Source organism: Gracilinanus agilis, chromosome 5, assembly GCF_016433145.1.
Source record: "Gracilinanus agilis isolate LMUSP501 chromosome 5, AgileGrace, whole genome shotgun sequence".
Classification (NCBI taxonomy): Eukaryota; Metazoa; Chordata; class Mammalia; order Didelphimorphia; family Didelphidae; genus Gracilinanus; species Gracilinanus agilis.
This window is the reverse complement of record NC_058134.1, coordinates 91,474,559-91,494,839: the sequence shown is the minus strand read 5'-3', so window position 1 is coordinate 91,494,839 and position 20,281 is coordinate 91,474,559. Positions and strand designations below refer to the sequence as shown.

The window sequence follows — 20,281 nt, the reverse complement described above, 5'->3', positions numbered from 1 at the left end:
ACATCAATGAGTATTTTTCTTTTACAATAAGTGAAGAATATGTACAGATGCTGAATAAAGTAGAATTCCATTGTCAAGGAATTATATAGAAATAGATAACATTCCAATAATTAGATTTTTATTATTCATTCAAATAGTACTTACTAAGCATTTACTATGTGTAAGGAATAATACATATCTTTTGAATTTAATTAAAGGCACAGCGCTAAGTATGATCGAAAGTTATAGTACCTTCTACTCTAACAAAGCCTTGTCTTTCCCTTTCCAAAACAATAATAATCATAAAAACTACTGGACTACTAGTTTTGAAAATGGCTTTTGTTGTACACTAGCATTAATAAATTTTCCTAAGCAGATTTGTATCAGTAAAACAAAGCATCTTTATTGCTGGGATCTTTCAAGAGGATTTTGTATAATGAACAATAAATAAACTTTTTAGATCATTTGAATTTAGATTTTGTTATTTTAAAACTTATGGTAAAGATGAGAATCCATTGTGATTCTAAACAAAAATGACTAACTTCAGATTGGTTGTATTCTTTTTTTTTAATTTAAGGTAATTAGGTTATTGAAATCTATTGATTATAAAAATCAAGGTAGGCAATATTAGCCCTGAGCTGGAAAGGTTAAGGAACTACTTGCCAATAATTATTGCTTGGCTTCATGGTTCCACTCAGCTGTTTGAGTCAAGTTATCCTCTAACCAAAAAGCATCTATTGATGATGCATAATTTGCTAAAATTTACCAAGTTCTTATTAGGAAATGTTTTATTATATTATATAATATTATATTATAGGAAATCTTTCTCCTACAACCCTCTAAGAAAATTGCATTTATCTACCAAGTCTCTATTATCAAAAGCTACAGAATCAAAGTGGATGGATACCATAGCTTTACCTTCAGAAAATATTCAGAGGAATGAGTTCATCATTACGTTTTTCATTTTTTTAAAAATTGCTCAATTTTAACCATCAAAGAACTTGGCATACACTTAAGGCAGTGGAATGAGTACTGATTATGGTGATAAAAGGCATGAAGAGACAGAGAACATAGGCATTGACCTTTGGGGGAGGGGAGAGATTGTCACCTTACTTCTCTTTATAACTAGTAGTTCAGTCGTCTTAAAGTTCAGTATGACTAGTAGAAGAAGGAGCACAAATATCTGGAAAAAAAGAAAAGTTAAATTACGTTACTCTCATGCTCAGTTAGCTGGACATAATTTTGGAAGCACATTTAAACAAAACCTTCCCTGGCTTAAGTTTTTCATTTGCCACACTAAAAGGAACCATGTTTATTTCATCAAAGCAGCAATGATCAAGAGGGACACCTTGGTACCACCTCCATTTTTCATTTGAACTCTTTTTGGTGCCACTGACTTTTAGATTGTTCCCAGTCAACAATTCCAACCCTGTATTTTAGGTTTAAATAGTTTAAGTCTGGACTTTGCATACTGAAGTGAGTTTTTTTCCTATGCTGAATATTAAAAGCAATATTATTGGGGTTTTTTAAAGTGCAAAACCCGCTTTTATTTAAATGCTTGAGTATGTATTTCTGAAGTCTCTGCCACTTTCTATGACCTTTCTTTTCAACTGGTGCATGAAAAATAAACCTGTCCATTTAATCTTTTTTTTTTTGGGGGGGGGGAAGTAACGGTGCTTTTTTTTTAATGCTTGATGTTTTAAAGCTATAGGATGAATTATTTAAAATATATACCTTAAGAGTATATTTCTATTATATATATATGTATATACACACATATAATGTATACTGACATCTCAATGGCCAGAAGACTTTTGGATTTATGATGAATCAGGGCTTGCTTCCCACCTCAGGCTGCTTGATACTGTCTGCACTTTCAATTACGACTTTTTATTCTATTAATATCCATCGGAAAACATTAGGATAATCTTACTTTGAGTGTGTTTTAGGTTCACCTAACCTGCAAATTACTGACTTCTGACCAGCAGAATATCTATCCCAAAGAAGACAGGGTTTTGTGCCCACCCAATAAATTTATGACACAAACTCAGTAACTTCACACTTATTCTTTGACTAGGAAAAATTTGTCCTAGTAGAAATGACCCCATAATCTTCTACCTCATGCCCAAGATCAAATTGTACTGAATATTTTTTTTTCTTATCGATTGAGAGAGTAGCAACAACAAATGCAGATCTGACCATGAGCCCTTAACAACATTTCAGAAAAATGAAAAGATTATTATGGACACCACTGGAAAATGCTACTCCTGTCCCAAACTTGACATATGATTCATTTCCTCTTTTTGTCTTACTAATAGGAAATGTAATTGTGAAATCTTCATATTTTAAAGAGCCTCATTTTTGCTGATGGATGTTTATATTTATCAAGTCAGGTGAAATGAGCAACTTTCCCAATCTCTTCTACAGGAAAGTCAAAATTCAAAATCTATAGATAAGCAAAGTCACTACCCCAATTCAATTTTAATGTCATATCTTTAAGAAAATAGCACTTTTTGTTTCTATAATTAATCTTTCAAAGAATAACATCCATACATTTTTAACAGTTCCTAGCAAATTATTCTATGCACATAGTAGGTGAATATAATATGGATATTTGTTTACTGATTCAGTTTCGTGAACATAAAAACATGTCTGTGTATGTAGAAACATATGTTTATATAATGATCTCTTGAAAATATCCACATTTTAAAAGTATATTTCAGAATATACAATAATGACAAAAGAAGTTGATGAATGCAATAAAATAGAGCATTGCTATAATAATATTATCTATCATATCAATGAAGACATATAGCTCTTTAGGTAATAATTTGAATATGGTTGGAGTTTTTGAAGATAGGCTACTTTTCCTGTCTTCTAGAAATATTATTGAAATTGGTCAGAAATGTTTCAGAAAGTCTATTAGCAATTATTTTCTTCCATATCCATCACTGCTATGGCTTATTTTTTATTATGATTTTTTAGGTGTTTATTCATCTCCCCCTCAATTCCCCAAATAATTTTTGGATTTTTAAATGCATCATTGATAGTGTACCATAGATAATCTCAAATCACTTAAAATAGTAGGAGGCTTTTATTTTAGCATTATGACCTCCACTTAAGTATAATTTATTCTGCCTTTATTTTTTTTCAAGAAGATTCATGTTCATACAGAAACATGCCTAGAAAAACCCAGAATCATATTGTCAGAGATAACACTGGCATGCTATTCTCTCATTTTGATTGATTAACTTTCGGTTTCTTCACTAGTACTCATACCTCTACCTAGCTAGTCATAGTAATGTTTGGCATGGCAAATGCTGATAGAGGTAAACTTTAATTTTTATCAATTGCTAAAAGAATAGTCTATCTGAATATCTTTTATTTTAATCTTCTCAAATAGCAATGCTTTAAGATGTTTACTAGTCAAAATGTTATTTTCTTAATCGTTTTTAATTCTTTCAATTGTATGTATGAAAATATATCTACACATATGATATGAAAGGGAAGAGATCATGAAACATTTTCGTGTAAGCCCAACAAAAGTAACTTCAGAGCAGGTTCTTTCCCTTCAATTCTTATTCTTCCAGTTAGATGGTTACTGTAAACATTTCATGAAACTTTCTCAAGCCCTTCCACATGATGAGATTGGGTGTAGATTAGGCAAAATATTTATATCATTAACTATGTAAAATACAAATACTGTAATAAGCAGAAAAGTACAAAAGTGTGTCTCAAATCATTCACGAATATTTTGTTCATTCCTGGATAAGTAGATCTTTGAACTCTTCAGAAAACTTAAAAAGAAAAAAGCCACCCATCTTTAGCAATGCTCATGGCGCAAATTATTTATGCTAATTTCTGCATTCACTACATAACTTATCTCAAAGTAGTCACAAAAACTCCAAACTGCCAAATAGTTCTGACTTCATCACTCCCTTCTCCCCATTCTCCCCTCCCACCCCCAACTGGATTCTTAAAGCAACCAAGCTGCTTGCTTGGGGGAAAAAATCCTGAAATATCCAGTGAATGGATACTTTTAAAATCTGTTTTATTATCATTTTAGAGCATAAATCTATGTTTTGGTAGGCAAATGTTTGTAACCAATATTTGAGGAAATCTATGCAAATGAACCATCTATTTACAACTTTTTTACTCTTTTGTTTCAGTTTCATCAGACTTTAGCATGAAATATTCTGTTAAATGCTATTTTAAACTTCCAGTGGAGTATACTACTATTGCAGCCATTGATCTAAAATCATAATGTCTTTATGTATATTTCTATCATTGTACTTAATGAAAAAGACTTAGACTATATCCTTATGAAAATATAAAAAGGCTTTAAAATTGTTATCTATACATATATATACACACATACATACACACAGTATGCATATTGTAAAATCCATAGAACAGATATGTCTATCAACTTTTTATATAGTAAATTAGACATTTGGGAATTTTTTCATAATTTTTAAAAGAAGAATATATGTTTCAAGAACTATTTGGAGTATGTGTTTCAGGAACTATTTTTATAAGCAAAAATGTTTTGAAGCAGATCTTCTTTAAAAAAAAAACCTTCACAAAAAGGCTCACTAGCAAACAAACAAAAACAAAAAAACTTTTGAAGTTCTTAACAGTTTCGGGTTACATCTCATTACTGATGCAGCAACTGGCTAGTGTCATAAATTTTCAACAACTTGGAGACAGCAGAGAGATTCTCTCTTCCTGAATGGAAGAGTTTCTAAAAAAGGAGAGGGGGGAAAATCATGGCTGGGATTTTTGGCTAACACTAAAAAATAAGGTGCTAGGTGATATTTTGAATGTTAAGAGCCTGGTGAAAACAGAAGTCTGGCAAAAAAATTAAAAAAATAACCATGTTGAGATATCCAACAGTCTTAGTGGGTTTGGGTGGTTTTCTTTTTTGTTTCATTGTTTTGCTTTTTGCATTTTTAATCCTATATGGTGGCATTTCTGATTTAAGTATATAAGTTTTCAGTCAGTTTGTTATTCCAAAGCAGTAGACTAGTTTTGAAAAAAAAAAAAGCTGAAATGGAGAGAGAGAGAGAGAGAGAGAGAGAGAGAGAGAGAGAGAGAGAGCACATGTTACATCAGACACAGTACCTGATTTTTCACTGCACAACTTGTCAGCTAGATGGTCTGCCTCCTGGGCGATAAGTGAGAATATTTCATCTTCATATTCTTCTATTATAGTTTCACACTGTAGAAATATAATAAAAACACATGTGTACATATACACACACAATACATCCACAGAGTTCCATGTTAGAAAAGACCTAATAAAATTCTCATTAGGCAAGGCTATAATTTCATATTATCAAGACATTCTCTTTTTTTGGGGGTGGGGAGGGCTACCCTTTTCAGTTAGGTAGATCATTGTATTGGGCTAGCACCCTTCCAAGAATGTTAATTACATCATTTTCATGATGATATAACTCTAGGGTTTGAGGAAGGAGCGGAAAGGAGTTTATTTTTATTATGTAATTTTATTTCTCATCTTTAAATTGGTAACTCACTAAGGTAGCTGAAACTTGTCATTTATAATTATAAAATTTCTTTTAGAATTCACGATTTAAAAAAAAAAGTAGTTTCTTTGGCCAAAATGTTTCTTCAGATTTAACATAATAATCAATTTTGTGATTTTCTGCAATGTGAAGACAATTACAATCCTTTACAAATCCAAACAAATACATCTTCAATTTCACTGTGGGCACCATGTTTGACAGCTACTTATTTTTATTAGTAATAAGCCTCCAAGATTAATTTTTATTTATAACATTATGGAAGTTTTTTCCACCCTATTTTTTATTAAAGCTAGCTGTAATTTTGCCACTGAGGGAAAGGGAAGGCCGGAGAAGCCTGACATTTCATAAGAGAGATTGGCTTACACTTGCCTCATGTTATCTGGCTAGCCTGGAGTCTAACTGCAGAATATTTCTGAAGTCCAAAAGCACTTTTTTTGTTGTTTGTTTGTTTTCACATCCAGAGATTGAGAATGTGTTAAGCTAAATCTTGCTATAATTGTATTCAAAATTTCTTCTTTACTGTTTGAAAAACCAAGAATTGGAAAATGGTTTAAAATTAATTACAATATGTTTATTTGACAATGTGAAACACAAAACCATCCATTTTTATTTACACTACCTTAGTACTTTTAGCACTAAAGTATTACCTTTACTTTTTAATTAAAATTTAGTCAAGGGTACCTACAGGGCCTTCATTTCAGGATCTCAGCATATCTGAAAGTTTTACTAGTAAGAGAACTAAATAAACATTTCAACTGGACTTCTCTATCACTTTGTTTCAAGAGTTAAAGTCAGAAAAACATATTGGGATATAGTTTGCAAGGCACATTTTTACAAACCAGAGAGAGTGGTGTTCTTGTAAAATAAACAGAATTGGAAAAAGAAATTGGCATAAAGCCAACTATAGTACTTAGACCTTTGTTTAACTAAGTTCTATGCCAGAATACTTGAATTAATTGAGTAGAAATTTCTCTTTATTCTGCAAGGCCTTAGGTAAAATTAATGATACCCCACATTCTTTCACCCATAATTTGGCTATAAATATTTGAAAATGACTTTAGTATTAATTTAGATTTTATCTGAGGAAGATAGGCCCTGATTTCTGATGTGAAAATCTGTAAAGAGACTGCCTTGGCAACAACCAGTGCCTGCTATCATTCCTTCAAACGAATCAAACAATTTTGAGTACTTTCTTTTTCTGTGGGGAGTGGAAAAGTCCAAACTACTTAATTTGTGAATAATACTTTTAGTTAGCATACTACCTGAATTTCCCCTTGGGTTTCTCATAAGCCATGCTTCAAATTGAATTACTATATTACCTGGAAAAGGCAGTAGAATGACAAATTAAGTCTAGGAGTGGATGAGGACTTTTTAACGTCATAAACTCAATCTCTGGCACTTCTGTTTAGTGCTCTTAGAAACGCACTCTCCTACTATCCTTCAGAGCGTCTTGAGATCCATGAATAAAAATCATGAACCATCCCTATTTCCAAGGAAAACCCATTCTGGACTCTAAGAGGATCGCTTACCGCAAATTTCAAAGGTCTGTAAGCATCAGAATAAAAATAGAATCGTTTGAATTCTTTGTATATTTTGTCCCCTTTCCTTGGAGCAAATCTCTTGAATGTCCTTGCATTGGTTTCCTCATCTTCTTCAAGTTTGTAGTCATTCATTCTCTCACAAACGGTCTCCAAAACTTCTGTTAAGAATGCTTCTGACTGGGCTAAGGGAATCTATCATAAAAAAGGGGGGGGATTTCTTAATTTTAATATTACTCAAGAGACCTTTGGACATCAGATTGCATGTGGAAACTGACAGACACAAACTACACACACACACACAAAAAGGCATTCATCTTCCCGTCAACTTAGTCACTCACAAAAATTACACACATCCTTTACAAGGCCAGCTCTTGCTTATGTAGCGTTTTGGCAAACAAAATAAAGAAAAGAAAAGAAAACACTGCACACAGAAATCTTTACATTCCTTTTTTTTTTTTAAAGCAGTCTATCTGTCTCTTCGTACCTACTCATGTCTATTATATGCACATATCACAAGAAGCAGACTGCAACACTAGCCCACAGACTTCTGCTATTTTGTTTCTACACGACTACAAGACTTTCCTCGTTTCAGATCCTCCGCTGTTTGAGCTTAAGCGGAGCTCTAGAAAGAAGACCCACAGCCTGAGCTCTCCTTTGGTCCTTCCTTTGCAGCTAGCTGTTCATCAACTCTGATGCAGCTGTTTAATCCTTCCCCAAGAGGTTTTGCAAGAGGGTTGGGGTTGGGGTGGGAGGGGTGGGGAGAGAAAGAAAAGAAAAAATAATGGCTTACGCAATTTAACTTCTCCAAGGTTCTACTATTTCAGCTTTATTTTAGAACAGCTGGTCCATGTCTTTGTCCGTTCCTTTCCCTTCAGAATTCAGCAAGAATTCAGCAGAAACATTTAGACACTACCTACATACTTAGCGAGGGTCTCAACAGCTAGTGCTCTAAGGGTCAAAGAGCACCCCTCGCCCTTGGTAACCGGGACAAAAAAACTTCTCTGCAGTCTAGACAGGTCAAGGTGCACGATGCTCCGGTCCCTGTTGCTCCTTCCGGAAGGGGGCGTGACCTGCAGCCAAGTGCACAGTAAACAACAGTGCCGCATCCTTCGGCCTTTAGAAGATTTTTTTTTCCCCCTCTCTCTCCACCCTCTGCTGATCAAAGTAGGAAGTTTTCATGACAACCATAGTGAAAGGGGCTGAATCACAAATGAACTCGATTTCTGCAATGTTGATATATCCAAGCTCTATTGTCTCTTTTCAGACACAGTATGAACCCTTCCGGTCTCAATGATTACATTACAGAAGCACTTTCACATGTGCTCCCCATTTACACAAAGGGTCTCCTTGCTTCACCACCATCTGGCCGCAAATCAGATAAATAAAAGCTCCAGAATTAAAATTGAAGCCAAGTTTGTGTGTGTGTGTGTGTGTGTGTGTGTGTGTGTGTGTGTGTGTGTGTGTGTGTGTATTTTAAAAACTAGATTCTATTAGGATTCACACTCCCAGCCCCACTCAATTCCATTTTCAATATGGAATCTACCCTTTAAAAAAAATGAAACTCTGGAAAAGAATGCAAAAAGACAAACATTGCTGATGAACTACCTACTGTCACTCCTCCGATTCTTCTTCAGAGCCCATAGACACAGCAACATGCAGCCCCCTCCCACTCCAAAACTCGACTTTAGTTAGTTTTTTGTTTTTTTTTTTTGGTTTAGAAACACATTTATGAATTCAATCTTATTGACATTTAGTTTTAAAAATCAGAATCTGCCAGGAAACTTGATTTATTCTCTGAAAGATTAAAGATTCTAAAATCGAATGGTGAGTTGTTTGTGGTGAAGAAATCCATTACACAGTATCTAGTAACAAATAGCTAAAGCAAGTGGTTTTTAAATATATATTCTAACCCAGAGGGATGCTTTAGTTTTGTCTTTGGGGGAAAAATACACACACAGACAGGTAAAATATGTATGTTAATTTCAATTTGATATCAATAAATGTATATTAAAGACGTATTATGCACAAGATATTTTACGATTTAAAAATTATGTATATGTAGATTAAAATAGGATTTGTGGGTAAAGAATAATGGTTTTAAAACATCATATTACAAAAGCTAAAGGATTAAAACATTGTGTTGTTCATCACCAGGAAGAAGCTGTAAATGCAGAGTTGGATAGCTGAGTTAGCTGATCAAGGGAGCCTATCAGCAGAAGGATTTTCCTGCTGGATAAATTTTGAGTATATTTGGTTTCTAGCAAGACAGTATTTTATTTTTAAGTTCTGAAGAGCAGACCCCTCCCCCTTTTAAATCCAAATGCTTTTCAGGAAATCTCATGCTTCCCCCTTCTCTCTCTCTCTCTCTCTCTCTCTCTCTCTCTCTCTCTCTCTCTCTCTCTCCCCTCAATGTCTCCCCCTCTCTCCTTCACACCCAATCAGAGAAGCTAACGCAGTAATTTAGGGAAAATATATAGGATGACATCACATGGCTGCCAAGGATAAGACTTTGAAAAAGATTGCTTTGAAACTTAGACATAAACTCAGAGTAGAACATTACCATCCTGTAAACATTTTGATGCTGAATAGTTTCTTTTTCCCCAAACAAACCAACTTAAACTTCCTTGTTATTAAACTGGTGAACCTGGAAGCTACAAAAACTTGTGAAAATGCACATATGCACACCCCAATAGTATATGTGGAAGTTAATATAAGTTGTTTTTAAAAGAATTCTGTTTGGTGATATATGTGCCCAATATTTATCAAAGAACACTCCATCCTCACTCCCTGACAAATGTAATAGCTGTTTTCCTCAGTTTTCAAACATTTAAAGATGCTTGGCTCTTTAAATAAAATAGGCTGTTATCTGTTTGTTTGTTTTCTTTAAGGACATTATCTTTAATAGATTCCACTATGGTATGTTAACTGAGATTCAGTTGTAAGAATTCTTTAAGCAGTCAATTCCTTAGTGTATTTAGCTGGTGCAACAGAACATCATAGAAATGATTCACAAAAACCTTCCTGCCTGATTTTCCCTTAAGTTACGTAATTATTCAGTGCTCAGTGAAACAAAGGAAGAAAAAACTCACCAGACAACTTCCTTTGGTTCGACCAATTGCATAAATTATTTGATTTTATATTGTCAATAGCACTGAGTTTGAAAATATAGACAATAATGTCCATAGTCCAATGCCTTTTAGCTCTCTAAAGATATACTTAAGAGAACTTGTATGATTGGAATTCAAAGAATTGTATTTTCCTGAACTGTCCTGAGTAAATTTAAACAATGTTCCCTGAATAATTGAGCCTCTTTTTTTTTTCTTAAAGAGTGTTTTGATACTAAGAGAGTAATAAGTATTGGACAAGTGGAATAAGACTAAGTCTTTCTTTCTATACTGTGAAGATTTTGAATAGTACTTGTCAATAAAGCAACTCCTATTGTAATCTTTCCGGAGACATGGGCCTCCACCCCTAAAAGACCGTCTCAGAGATACTAACCTCATTAAAATATGAATGAAGAAGGCAGCCATCATTGTAATGGGAGAAAGCCATTTTACCCAGCACAAAATTTTCTTATCTGCTGTTGCTTTTATGTAGGCATCTGTGTATTACATGTCCTAAATCCAAAAATGAGCTCCGGTTTAACATTCATTGCAATTATAGTATACCCAAGATGAAAGTTAATCTCAAGTATTCTAACTTTTCAAATGGAATCTCCAACTCTTGGCTAGTCTTCCTGTATGTAATATATAACTTGTGATTTTAAAATATATATATATATATACATATATATATATATATAATTGTATATCTCTATCTATTTCCAGGCATTCTGCTGAACCTGGCCAGGTCAAGTGATAATCAAAATGAGAAGCATCCCTTGATCCCAACTTTAAAATTGAGGGAAGTCATGGCAACTGACATCTATGCTTTTAGCCTGCAGAGAACTACAGCCAGTGAATTTATTACAGGCCACTATGACAACACTTTAATAACAGGCAATTACAGGATGCTTCCCATGTTTGTTCATTACTATGTCTCTGTTAATCTTGTACTAAATTTCTTGGTTGATAGCTATCACAAGCATCACCAGGAATACAATTATGTTCCAGGGCACAATAATAGGTGGGAATTGTCATTGTGGTAGAATTGCCTATTCCAGCCACAATCTGCCAAGCTGAAATAGATTTCAACTCATTTTTAGAGTTCCACACTTCCATCCTTGGGATATTAGGCTGCTGTTTGCACTATTTAGCTACTTGGAACTGATCTGATGCTATTGCCAAGAGTTAGTTAATGTAGAAATTTTAATTGCATTGAAGAGAATGTTGCATGCAGTTTAATCACTAGCTTTTCATCCTTAAAAATATTGAAATCGTTTCTGATATTAGTTAAAAGTCAATATTTAGAAGGGAAAATTCAAAGCTCTCCTTTGCTCTAGGCTACAGCAGAGGAAACATGAATTCTGAAACTCTCGCAAGGCTGATGAGATATATAATTAGCTATTATGTTAATTGAGTCTGCTATGAGTTTGTTGTATGAGATTTCTTCATATAATATGCAAATAGCATCTAAGGTTTAGTTTTATTAGGCAATATAATTAGAAATCTTCTAAAGGAGTGAATTTCAATGAGGAATAATAAAGGTTGGTAAAATTTCAGTTTACTAGGGAACAGAGAAATTGCAGCCCATCTGGACTTAATCAATAAGAAAGGTTTTAGGCAGCATATGTTTAGAGAGCAAAGCCAAACATTGTACCAGATATAGCAGAATTACACCATCCAGTTCTTTTCATCATAGGATTCTCTGTTAAAAAGAAAGTGAGTTTCTTTCACAAATAAAATCTTGGGACAGGATTCTGATATTTGTGAAATGACAACACAAGAACTGTGGCAAGTATATAAAGATCATGTTATCCAAACCCAACAGGACTTGGACAACTGTAAAATGACTCATTTCTACAAATGATTTCAAATCAAGTGTTTCCTAAGCATTTCCCACTTCTGTTGCTGAGTGGCAATAGAATACCACTAAATTAATCGTAAGGTTGGGTTGTTCAGGCTACCAAAACAAGATCAACATTACTTTTGAAAATTTTGCCACCCTAATCTTGAAAATTTAATAACTAAATCTCAGTTATATTCTCATCCTTAGTTCTTCCTCAGCTTAATAGTGACAAATCATATTTTGAGTAAAGTCACTGAATGGATCATTTTATAAATTATTAGAAAATGGAGAGCACCTAGCTACTGCTAGCTTCCAGAAATTTCTCTAAAGCAATATTATCTCTTCCTTATTACAAGATACAAAATTGACTTTTGTATTTTTAAAAATCCTGTTAGTCTTATTTTTAAAAATCTCACAAACAAACAGCAAAATCCATGCTTGCATAACAGAGAATTCAGATAAAATCAAATGTCAGTTCTATTCCCAGGAAAGATACTGTTCATTCCCAACCTAAGAACTAATATTTTCTTGGACTTTTGATCCATTTATGTGAAACTTTATTGAGCTTTTTGCCTTGTTGCCAGCATGCATCAGAGCACCAGATTAGGGTACTAGTGAGTTTTTTTAAAGTGCAAATTATAGGAATCAGTGAAAGCAAGAGAGCTATAAAGAGCATGAATTGCCATAAGCATACACAGACATACATAATATATATATGTATATATACATATACATATATACCTCTCCTTCTAAATGATACTTAATGCTAGAGGGGGTCTCTTCCATTATTCTATGTTAGATTTTTTTTTAAAGCCCCTCACTTGAAGCTAAGCACATCTGGAACAATATGATATATGCTAATTGATGATAGGTGTTGCTTTGTTTTTATTTGGTCTAAACAGAATAAGGAACAATTGGAACTTATGGCTGTATCTTTAAACGTGTTTCACAATTTGTTCAAGAGAATTATTCTGGCTTCCCCATCCTCTGATACCTGGAAAGACCAGGAACTAAGTGGCTGTTTTCAATACATAATGCAGAGACAACTGTCCTAGCAGACCACCTTCCCAAACAGAACAAGTGAAAAGTCACATTCTTGGAGACTTCTCTGGTATTCCCTAGCACTGTTATCTGTAGATATGGCAACCAGGAAGGGTCTCTGTGAAAACATTAGGGGGTCAGGAAGAAGATGGATAAGTATATTGGATGATCAGATGAAAAAATGTTGGTCCATCATCACAGATGTGAACTCTCTCTCTCTCTCTCTCTCTTTCTCTGTCTTGCCAGACTTTTTTGCACATTTATGTGTGTGAACCAGCTGGTCACATAGCCGACAAGCAAGCCAGAAAACTTTGTATGGCTTGTGGATGAGGCCAGAGACAGCTGAAAGGAGGAAGGATGAAAGGTTTCTTGACATTCTGCTCAACCTTACCCATTCTTTGTTCACAAGAAATAATGCTAAGCTGCAAGTGCCCTGGATTCTACTACCCTTTCTAGCCTGGTCTCAATATCAGCTTGGCAAGGTACAGATATCACACATCATCTCTAACCCTCAGCACTCTCCATCCTATGCTTTGCTGTCTTTCTCCCAAGGACTCTTGGGAGAACAGTTCACCATTGACTTCAGGTTTCTGGCTTGGAAAAGTAAAGAGTAGTAAGGAAAGAAGGAAGATTCCTGATATAGTTGCATGAAATTCCTCACTCCCCCCAAACCCCTCAAGTTACTAGGGCCACATCTGAAGAAACCTTTAATTTCCATCTGCTATCTAAGACCCTTCCTCTGTATCTGCCCCCCAAACATTGGAAGTCACCATCAATGATCACCTAAGATGATACTAACAAAAACTGAAATATAAGGATACAAGCTCTCCAAGCCTTTTACATAGATTGTCTTATAACAACAGTGAAAGATTGGTACCTCATTTTTAAGATGGGGAAACTGAGGTCTAGATAAGTGGAAGGACTTGGCAGTTAGTAAGTACAGGAGCCCAAGGGGCATCTTCTTTAGAAATCAGTGCTCTGTCTCCTAAGTCACACTATCTCCTCTTTACTTACTAAAAAACCAAAGATAGAGTTTTCAATGACCAAAGCCAAAGGGCAATTTACTCCAGAGCTATTCGAGTACATAATTAGAATTCTCTGGCATATGACCTAGAAGATATTTCTTTAGCTCTAAGTCCTCCGATTCTCTGAAAAAGAACAAGAAAAGTTCTCATTGTATTTTTCAAGAATTCAGAGTAGGATGGTGATGAGAGAAACAAACAGCCTCTGGAGTATTTGTGTCAGGATTTGAAATTAAAGGAAAAAAATGAGATATGTCATCTATATATTTATTTCCACAAGCCATACAAAGTTATATATTTAAATATAGCTTAAGGCATGTGTATATATAGACATGGATTATGGACATTATTGTCTATATTTCCAAACTCAGTGCTATTGACAATATAAAATCAAATAATTTATGCAAGTGTTCAAACCAAAGGAAGTTGAATAGACCTTTTCCCCCTTAGCATTTGAACTTTTCCATCATTTATAAAAACAATATTCAGGATCTAGAGGTGAAACAAAAAATAAATTATTAAATATTGAAAAAAAAAGAAGTGAAATGAAATGAAACCATTTCACTATTCCTTGGAAGTTCTGTAAGGCAAGACCACTTAATGGTAACAGGAGGACTTTTAAGGGACTCCAGCAAGGAAGAGCGATAACATCCTGTCCATTTTCATCCCTGCTAAGCTCTGAGTTTGTTCCAAGGGAGCTGATGGTGGCTTGCTTTGAACATCTTGGAGTGGGGACAAACTTTCAACCTTTGTAAATGTATTTAAATTTTTAAGAGCCAGAAGTCCTCTAGAGTTAAATTTGGAGAATAAGATGATTAAGCAAGCTGGATACTACCCTTTTGGGTTTGTTTTTTAAAGAGTGATAATAAGGTAAGGTAGTAAGATTTTATTGACTTTAGTGGCTTCTAACCCAGCTATGAAATCCTGATACTGTGGTTAAAAAATTGGCTGTAGGCAAGCCATTGAACAACTATTTCTGTGCCTAAGTTTCTTCATTGACAAAATGAGGGAATTTGACCCTACAGACTCTCTGCCTAGCTCTAAATTTATGCTCCTATGATCTCTCTGGGCCTCCATTCCCCAATTTCTAAAATTAATCATTATTAAATAAACATTTATTAACACTCTGTTAAGAGCTGAGGATACAAAAAAAGAGGCAAAACCAGTCCCTGCCTTCAAGGAGTTTACAATCTAAAGGGGGGAGACAACATGTAAACATAAATGTACAAATAAGCCATATACAGGAGAAATAGGAAATAATGAAGAGAAGGAAGACACTAGAACTAAGAGGGGTTGAGAAAGACTTCCTATAGAAGATGGAATTTTAGCTAGGACTTAAAGGGAGCCAGGGGAAAATAGGTAGAGATGGGGAGGAAATGCATTCCAGGCAGAGGGAACAGACAGAGAAAATGTCTGGAGTCAAGAGATGGAGCATCTTGTTTATGAAACAGCCAGGAGGCCAGTGCCACTGAATCAGAGTATGTGGTAGGGAATAAGGTATAAGGAGATTGGAAAGGTAGGAGAGAGCTAGGTTAGTGAGGGTTTGGAATATCAAAAGCAGATTTTGTATTTGACTCTGTAGGCAATAGGGAGCCAATCTTCAATAGGTCTCAGAGTAAGTTAGATTTAGGAGACCCAGGAAAACCTTCTTCCTTTCACATTCCCTATTACTGTAGAGAGTAACCACCATCCTATAAGTCCTTCAGATCTACACTTTAGGAAAATCACTTAAGTGGCTGAATAGAGGATAGATTGGAGTGGAGAGAGACTTGGGGCATGCAGATGCACTGGCAGGCTATTGCAGTATTCCAGGTGTGAAGTAAGGAGTGGTAGATACTACCACTATAGTAAAGTGGTAGTGAGGTTGTAGGAGAGAAGATAAGGGGGTATTTGAGAGATGTTGCAAAGGCGAAATCAATACGCTTTGGCCACACATTGGATATGGGAGTGGGCGAGGGGGGTGGTGAAAGGTAGTGAGGAGTCCAGGACAACTCCTAGGTTTCGAGTTTGAAGGACTTTCAGGATGGTGGTTATTCTGTACAGTAATAAGGAAGTTAAAGGGCAGAAGGTCTTCTTTGGTCCCTTAAATCTAGCTTACTTTGAGGCCAAATCTATGGGAGCTTATAATACAAGTTTTTCTTCTCCTCTTGGATTTTCTAGTTCAGGAACCTTTACCAAGGTCTTCTACTTAGGACCAGACTAAGCCCTGAGATATTCAGTAGCAGAGAATTGTCCCAACAGGATATGATGAAGAAAGGAACAGCTTAAATTCTTGTTAGTTCTTTGTACGTCTAAAGCTTTATAAATAGGAATCATAATCTTATTCTCAAATTAAAAATATTTATTGGTTTGTCAGAGAAGGAAGACATATGTTTTGATTAGATAGAAGCTCAAAAGGTGATATTAGTTTGTCTATCTTCTTTGATTTTCTGAGAAATCAGGACTCATTTAATACTAAGGTTCAATATTTCCCCTTCCTGATTGTGGGACTGCCCACTTATATCTATAACTATGTCTATGTCTATGTCTATGTCTATGTCTATGTCTCTATCTGTCTGTATATTTGTCTGTTTATCTATCTATCTACCATATATTATGGTTGAAGTCAAAGTCAACTTAATAGTTAGACTAAGGAAGATTAATTTCCATATTTGAATTACAGTTTGACTAACATATCCATTATCAAATCAAATCATGTTTATGATCAATTAAATGATCTGCTTGATTCATTTCATCTTGCTTTTTTTACTTACACCCCCCCCAATGCTTAGCCCAGTGCTTTGCACATAGTAGTTGATTAATAAAAGCATCATTAATTCTTTGATTCAAGGCCACTGGTGACGACAAACCACCATGAATCGATGAAAATGTCTTTCAATTTTTACAAATATATTGGAATTGAACAAATATAGGATTTCGCATCAGAGTCCAAGGAAAAGTATGACCCCACGCCAAAGGAGTCATAGGTCCTTAGCATATATTTGGTGCTTAATAAGTGTTTGTTGCATTGAAAGTGTGAGATAATTTTAGTAGAACTTCTCCATGTATATTAATATTTTTGTTTAAAAAATAAAGCTAGAAAGAACATTTTTCTTCATAGTATGGTATCATGGAAAATACACTAAACTATAAAAATCAGGAGGTCTAGATTTTGGTCCTGGATTGGCCACTTACAATATGTCCTTAGGCAAGTCATAAATTTTCTATATCTCATCTCCCTTATTTAAAACTGGGATAATAATAACCAATATGCCAATTCCTTGCAAATAATATTTTACTGAGTATGGGAATTAAAAAAAAATTTGCACTGCTTCTTCTCCCTATCCCCACCTGTACAAAGCCCAGATGTGTAACTTTTGATAAGTTTTTGATGTAATCATAATAATAGTTAATTGTGGCTAACATTTATATAGCACCTACTATGTGCCAAGCATTTACAAATATTATTTGATTTAATCCTCACAGCACCTCTGGGAGGTAGGCGCTATTATTATCACAATGTAGAATGTTAGTAATTTTTAAAAGCCTTGGAACTGATCTCAGAGTTATGAGGAATTAGTGAGATAAAATATTTTTATTTTTAAAATGCTTTGACAAGTATTAAATGTAATGCAAATTCAAAGTGTTATGGTGCATAGCTATTCAACTTAAAAGATATAGTGGAAAGAGGGAATCCAGAGATCTGAATTCTAGTCCTGGATCTTCCAGTAATTATCTTATGAACTCAGGCAAATCAGTTCAGCTTTTGCATCTTAATTTCCTCATCTGTAAAATGAAAGTGGTTGAAATAGGTTGTCTCTAAAGGGCTCCTGCAGCTCTGAAATTCTGATTCTCTTAGCACATTCAACCTTCTTGTTTTAAACATGAAGAAAGTAAGGCCCACAGGGTGCAGTGACTTGCTTTAAATCACAGAGTTGGTTGGTTGCAAAGCCTGGGTTTGAATGTGGGTATCTATCTAGATTCTCCCTCCTATCTTTATTTCACTCTTTTGCCCTCATTGGTGAAATGAAAAGGTAGACTAGTTCCTTGTGCTTTCCTCCAGCTTCATAATTTGAAAATTATGTGATTTATTATTTTATTTCTAGAACGCTATCAGCAAATCTCGAATAGGCCTTTTTCCCTTTAGCATTTGAACTTTTCCATCATTTATAAAAACAATAGTCAGAATCTAAAGGTGAAACAAAAAATAAATTATTAAAGACTTTTTATTTCTGTTCAAGAATTCAATCTATAGGGAAAAAAAACCCTACCCATGGCTTCTTTCCCAGGCCATGACAAAAACATGTCCCTTGGTACCTGTCAATGAACAGGGACATTGCTGATGTGCTTTCTCTACCTTGAATGATAACTGATAGTCCTGTGTTGAACTGTTCCAGTTTGTTTATCAAAAAATTTTGTTTCTTCTTTTTGGACTAAATTATTCTTTTTTTAAAAACCCTTACCTTCCATCTTATAATCAATATTGCATATTGGTTCAAAGGCAGAAGAGTGGTAAGGGCTAGGCAATGGATTGAGTGACTTGCCCAGGGTTACAAAGCTAGGAAGTGTCTGAGGTCAAATTTGAACTCAGGACCTCCCGTCTCTGGTCCTGGCTCTCAATCCACTGAGCCACTCTACTGCCCCTTGGATTAAATTATTCCTTTGATAACTTTTTTCTAGGAGGCATGCTTAGTTTCTGAATATTTATTTAGAGAGGGTTTACTTTCCATTTTAGCAGTTTTAGTATGAATTAAAAATAGCTTAAGGTACCCATTTCTATTGAAAGTAAAATCTTTACAAGGTAACATTTTATTTATTTATTTTTAAAAGTTTAATTTAATTTATTTATATTTATTTTTCCATGGTTATATGATTCACATTCTTTCCCCTCACCTTCTCCCTCCCCCCAACCCATAGCCAATGAGCAATTCAACTAGCTTTTACATGTATCATTGATCAAGACATATTTTTCATATTATTAATATTTGCAATAGGGTGATCATTTAGAGTCTACATCCCGAATCATATCCCCATCAAACCATGTGATCAAGGAAATATTTTTCTTCTGTGTTTCTACTCCCACAGTTCTTTCTCTGGATGTGGATAGTGACAAGGTAACATTTAATTTTTAAAAAAAAATTTTTTTAAACCCTTAACTTCTGTGTATTGGCTCCTAGGCAGAAGAGTGGTAAGGGTAGGTAATGCCTAGAGTCACACAGATGGGAAGTGTCTGAGGCCAGATTTGAACCCAGGACCTCCCGTCTCTAGGCCTGACTCTCAATCCACTGAGCTACCCAGCTCCCCCAAACAAGGTAACATTTTTTTTATAATTTTTTTTTTAATTTTAAACCCTTAACTTCTGTGTATTGACTTATAGGTGGAAGAGTGGTAAGGTTGGCAATGGGGGTCAAGTGACTTGCCCAGGGTCACACAGCTAGGAAGTGTCTGAGGCCAGATCTGAACCTAGGACCTCCTGTCTCTAGGTCTGACTCTCAATCCACTGAGCTACCCAGCTGCCCCCTAAGGTAACATTTTAAAGGAAAATAGGTTACAAGATTTTGAATATAAACATGGTACATTTTCCATAGATGCCATTGGCAGATTATCACAACTGAATGAAAAAGGCCCAGGAAAAAGGAAATGAAAAGAAAGAAAACAGTCTAATCTATTTATTAAATAGTGGAGAATGCTGAAATCCAGAGAGGTCACAGATCCACAATTAATTAGTGGTAGAATTAGAATCGAGGTTTCCTAATTCTCAATCTTTCCAAGCCATCATGAAAAAAAATGTGAGTTAGTTTTGTTTCTACTCATTAGCTCTAGCAACAGGTTTCAAGGTAATATATTTTAGTAGATAGCATTCTGGACCTGGAGTTAAGATTACTCAGATTTGCATCCCACCTTGCTTATCTTCTGGCTGTTTGACCGTAGACAAGATTTCTTCTTTTATATGTAGCAGGGTTAAGGGATGGTCGGGATTGTCAAAGATTTTAATTCATCTTTCATCCATCTACTGATTTGTTGTTCAGATGGGTTTCCCAGTACAAATGTTCCTTTTCCACTATGGAAAGTAGTATTGAAGAATCTGTAAATCTCCTCTTTTTTTGTCATCATCATCATCATCATCATCATCATCATCATCATCTTCTTCTTCTTCTTCTTCTTCTTCTTCTTCTTCTTCTTCTTCTTCTTCTTCTTCTTCTTCTTCTTCCTTCTTCTTCTCCTC

At 34.8% G+C, this 20,281-nt stretch overlaps 1 protein-coding gene across 1 annotated transcript in view; it reads right to left on the bottom strand.

Moving 5' to 3' along the window:
• Positions 1 to 1,121: 1,121 nt before the first annotated feature.
• The window catches only part of CNPY1 (canopy FGF signaling regulator 1), a 49,234-nt gene continuing 30,074 nt past the window's right edge, over positions 1,122 to 20,281 (bottom strand). Inside the window, exons 2-4 of the mRNA XM_044677376.1 lie at positions 7,055 to 7,258; positions 5,104 to 5,200; positions 1,122 to 1,162 (exon numbers count right to left, since the gene is read on the bottom strand). Coding sequence (XP_044533311.1) covers positions 1,122 to 1,162; positions 5,104 to 5,200; positions 7,055 to 7,258 — 342 coding nt within the window. The remainder of the gene's footprint in view (positions 1,163 to 5,103; positions 5,201 to 7,054; positions 7,259 to 20,281) is intronic.